At 50.5% G+C, this 3589-nt stretch overlaps 1 protein-coding gene and 1 long non-coding RNA gene across 2 annotated transcripts in view; both read right to left on the bottom strand.

Annotated features, from left to right (window-relative positions):
• RCC1 (regulator of chromosome condensation 1) overlaps positions 1-1662 on the bottom strand; it is an 8051-nt gene extending 6389 nt beyond the window's left edge. The window contains exons 1-2 of the mRNA XM_009323980.1: positions 1633-1662; positions 613-690 (exon numbers count right to left, since the gene is read on the bottom strand). Coding sequence (XP_009322255.1) covers positions 613-690; positions 1633-1662 — 108 coding nt within the window. The remainder of the gene's footprint in view (positions 1-612; positions 691-1632) is intronic.
• A 353-nt stretch (positions 1663-2015) lies between these two features.
• Positions 2016-3547, bottom strand: LOC103916907. The gene is made up of 2 exons (XR_663602.1): positions 3512-3547; positions 2016-2846 (listed from the first exon to the last, which is right to left on the bottom strand). It is a non-coding gene; the product is annotated as an uncharacterized LOC103916907 (long non-coding RNA).
• Between the last annotated feature and the right edge of the window lie 42 nt (positions 3548-3589).

Below are 3589 nucleotides of genomic sequence, written 5' to 3'. Positions count from 1 at the left end.
AGCTGATCTTAAGTTTTACTGAATCTTTAGGTTATGAAATAATCAACTAGAAGAACATTTTGATTTTAATAAGTTAGCCCTTATGGTAGCGTTATGTATAGGTTGCTGTGTTACTTATTATTTGAGGCTGTGTTGCTTGAAGTCCCTATTTTCTATTCTCTGGACTCTCTCAACCATAACCAGAGCCTCTAGGTTCTAGTGTTTATGGGATGAATTATTTGACAACCTGGCAAGGTAGATATCTAGTTGGCCAACTTGGCAACAGAACCTACTTTTAAGGTGTCCTGAAGTGAACTGCCTTCATTATAACACTAAAAAACACACCCACAGGTCAAGAAGACCCTTGCCCAGGTGAAGACCCTTCCCCCGCGCAAGCGTAGTAACAGAAGAGAATGACATAACCGATATTATAATTATATGTAAATCACTAACCAATCATTTTAACTGGGAGTGTACAACCTTATAATTCTTGTGTATAAATGTAACGGTGATCTAGCCATAGGTGTGCTTGATTTGTGGAAATTCCACCTCGCACCCGGCGCCGCAATAAAGAACGCCTGCTTTCTAAAACTTCAAATTGAGTCTTAGAGAGTTCTTCATCTGCCGATTTACGGTAACAGTAGCGTTCTGAACCATTTCAAGCGTGGCGGAGTTGTTTGCGACGGCCTTCTCCAGCTCAGGAACGCCCGACTGTGGAAACGGCGATTGCGTGAGGCGATGAAAAGTCGTCGGCCCTTCTACCAGGGGATTAAAAGCATCTTGTTCACGGCATTAAAGGGCTGTCGCAGAGGTTCCTGCCCACGGAGGTGGAGGACTCTCGCAGACATCAGCGCCCCAGGGCCAGAGGCGGGCGTTGGAACGGTGGGCTGCCACCCCACCTCGAACCACGACGACGCTGTCGGAGAGAGGAACCGTGTTTTATTAAGCACCTTGTGACCCAGTCGGGCTGCTCGGAAGGGTCAGTCGTCGTTCGGACGGCAGGTTTCCAAGCTGCTGTCGGTACTCGACCGTTCCTTCGTCAATTGTAACGTGTGGAACCGGGACCGGTCAATTTAGAGTATTTTAAGCAGTTTGTGCCAAACGTTCAGAGTGAGGTTCCCGGACTCCGTTTATTTCAGAACGGTGGCGTTTTGTCACCGCGGATTCATCCCTACAGCTGGGCTCCTTAGACTTGCAAGGACTCCTTGGAGTCCAATCGCTGGAGCCTTGGAACTTTCTGGTCCTCATAATTATTACAATACAATTATCTAAAGCCAAAAGCTTTATCCATTTGGCTTCCCGTGGGCGTTTGCCGATTGTTTAGGGCACGTAGTGCTGACCACAGGGGCTCATCCCCATTGTGTCCCCTGTCCTCATCTTTGTTCTAGACCGCTCCACCGCTTCAGTCAGGCGGGAAGTCCACTCCCATGCTTGAAGCAGGAACCAGACCGAATTTCTTGTGGTAACGGCAAACCAGCGGCCCACGCCTGCAATAGGGAAATCTTTCCTGTTCCACTGGTGCCCATCCCTTACCCGACCCTTCCCCTCCGGGTTTCAGGTGGGGCGAGGGCAGGATATCCAGCCAATTGCTGGAGGGTGGCAGTAGGCAACTCACTGATCCGTTTGCATTTTAACCCTTTATTTAAGCATAACCTCCACAGAAGCCGCTGCTGCCATCCGCATTGTTGCCCCTTTTGCAGGCGAGCGGGACTCGTCATCCCCCCCCAGCAGCAATCCCGGGGTACAGACTATTAACCGTTCCGGGTTTAGCCCTTAACAGCCGATATAAAGGTAAATCTGCCATGAAATGATCCAAAGCTACACTAAAGCTGTCGTCTGCTCCTAATCCAGCCCGAACAGCTAATGACGTGGGTTTGAAGTGGGTTTCTGCACCTTTCACCATCACACTCCCGAGAGGACACAGGAACAGCACGCCGGAATCCCCACTTCTGACTCTTAAGCAAGAGGCACCAACAGTAGCGTCCAGGATTTTTCATATTCCGGGACTAACCAAGTGATCAACTCACAAAGAAATGCACACCACGCAAAAAAAAAAAAGCGAAGTTTATTTAGTTCTCTACTGCAGCCAGGTACGTTTACAGTCAGTCAATACTTTAAGGCCTTATTTCAGGTAACACTGCTCTTGCCCACATCCCATGAGCCACCCCCCTCCAGTATCAGCTTCCCCCCGGCATGTCCTCGCCACGCCATCGGGTCGCATCACGTCTTCCCCGGCAGCTGGCATCAAGGGTGGCCCCACTGATGGGTGGTGTTGGTGCCTGTCTGCTGACAGCAAGTCCACACAGAGAGCACGCGGCTTCTTTCTTCTTATTCCTTTCTCACACCCCGGGCTCCCCCACCCTTTGAGAGCACCCCGAAGGTAGCTCTCTCCTGATGGGCCAGGCCACCCAGTGTCCTGCCCTTGACTTTGGGGCACCTTTCGGGCGTGTACATGCCCAATTCACCACAGCCCCGTGGCTCCATCTGCTTTCCTCGTGTGCAAGCTCACCCACGCAGGCTCAGCCCCAGGCCCTGCTTCGTTGTACCACAGAACTCAGCAGCTACCTAACCCACCGGGCGACCAGGCACGCTCCCGCCTTTTCTTCCGATACAGGCCGACTTAACAGGCAGTCCCCAGCGTGAGGCACGTGCTATCGGGAAGCCACCGAACGCAGGCATGTCCTCCTGCGGCCAGCCCGTTCTGATCTCTGCCGCTAGCTTTTGATTACACGTACTGCATGAACTGAACCTTAGCCCATCACCCGTTTATAATTATCCGGGCTGGTACTCTCAATATACTCACCCTCCTCCCGCTAGACACGTGGATTCTTTGTTGTTGGCACCTCGTCACAATCGGTCACCAGCGTCTGCAACAATTTATAAAAAAAATTAGAAAATTAAGAAAGCTTACTACTTGGCAGGAAGCACATGACCCATTAGATACGCGGTGATCAGGTAAAGTCCAGCCGCACGTTCCCAGTCCTAACCAAGCGTGACACGTGCCTACCACGTGCCTTCCCCCCAGGACAGTCCCAGCGCTCCACCACCCACACCAACGACACGTTTTTCTTCACAGGAGGCAAAACGTCCGCTCGGGACTGATTAACGCCAAAGAACGGGTGATCACAGGGCTCTAAGCCAGGCCCTTCATGACTTTCCACTAAGTTTGTTTCCGCTTCCCCCAATTCCCATATCACACAAATAAGGCCTCAAGCTAATCAAACAAATATCGCTCACCTCCACTTCACCAAGGATTTTCTTTTTCCTCCCTCCTTAAGATTCAGGAACCCGCCTCTTTCCCCCGCCCACCCAAAGTCCAACAAGATCTTAGAAGCTAGGGAACGCCTAAGCTAAGCTTTCGCTGTTAAACAATGCCTACAAAGTCTGCACTGGTATTCCATCTCTTTTCACACCCCGGGCTTCCGTAAGCCACTTAGAAATAGCTCAAGCTTATTTAAAGTATAAACCATTAAGAGAACCGTGCAGCTAGGCACAGCCAACAGTATTACGTTATTAGCGCAGTATTACTCACCTTCCGCATCGGTGCCCCACGCACTTCAAACTTCGCAAGTTTAGAACTAGAAAGAATAAAGGAAAACTATTTTAAGTC

Source organism: Pygoscelis adeliae, unplaced genomic scaffold (genome assembly GCF_000699105.1).
Source record: "Pygoscelis adeliae isolate BGI_AS28 unplaced genomic scaffold, ASM69910v1 Scaffold815, whole genome shotgun sequence".
NCBI classification, from domain to species: domain Eukaryota; kingdom Metazoa; phylum Chordata; class Aves; order Sphenisciformes; family Spheniscidae; genus Pygoscelis; species Pygoscelis adeliae.
The sequence above is the reverse complement of the archived record's forward strand: the minus strand, read 5'-3'. Positions and strand labels throughout refer to the sequence as shown.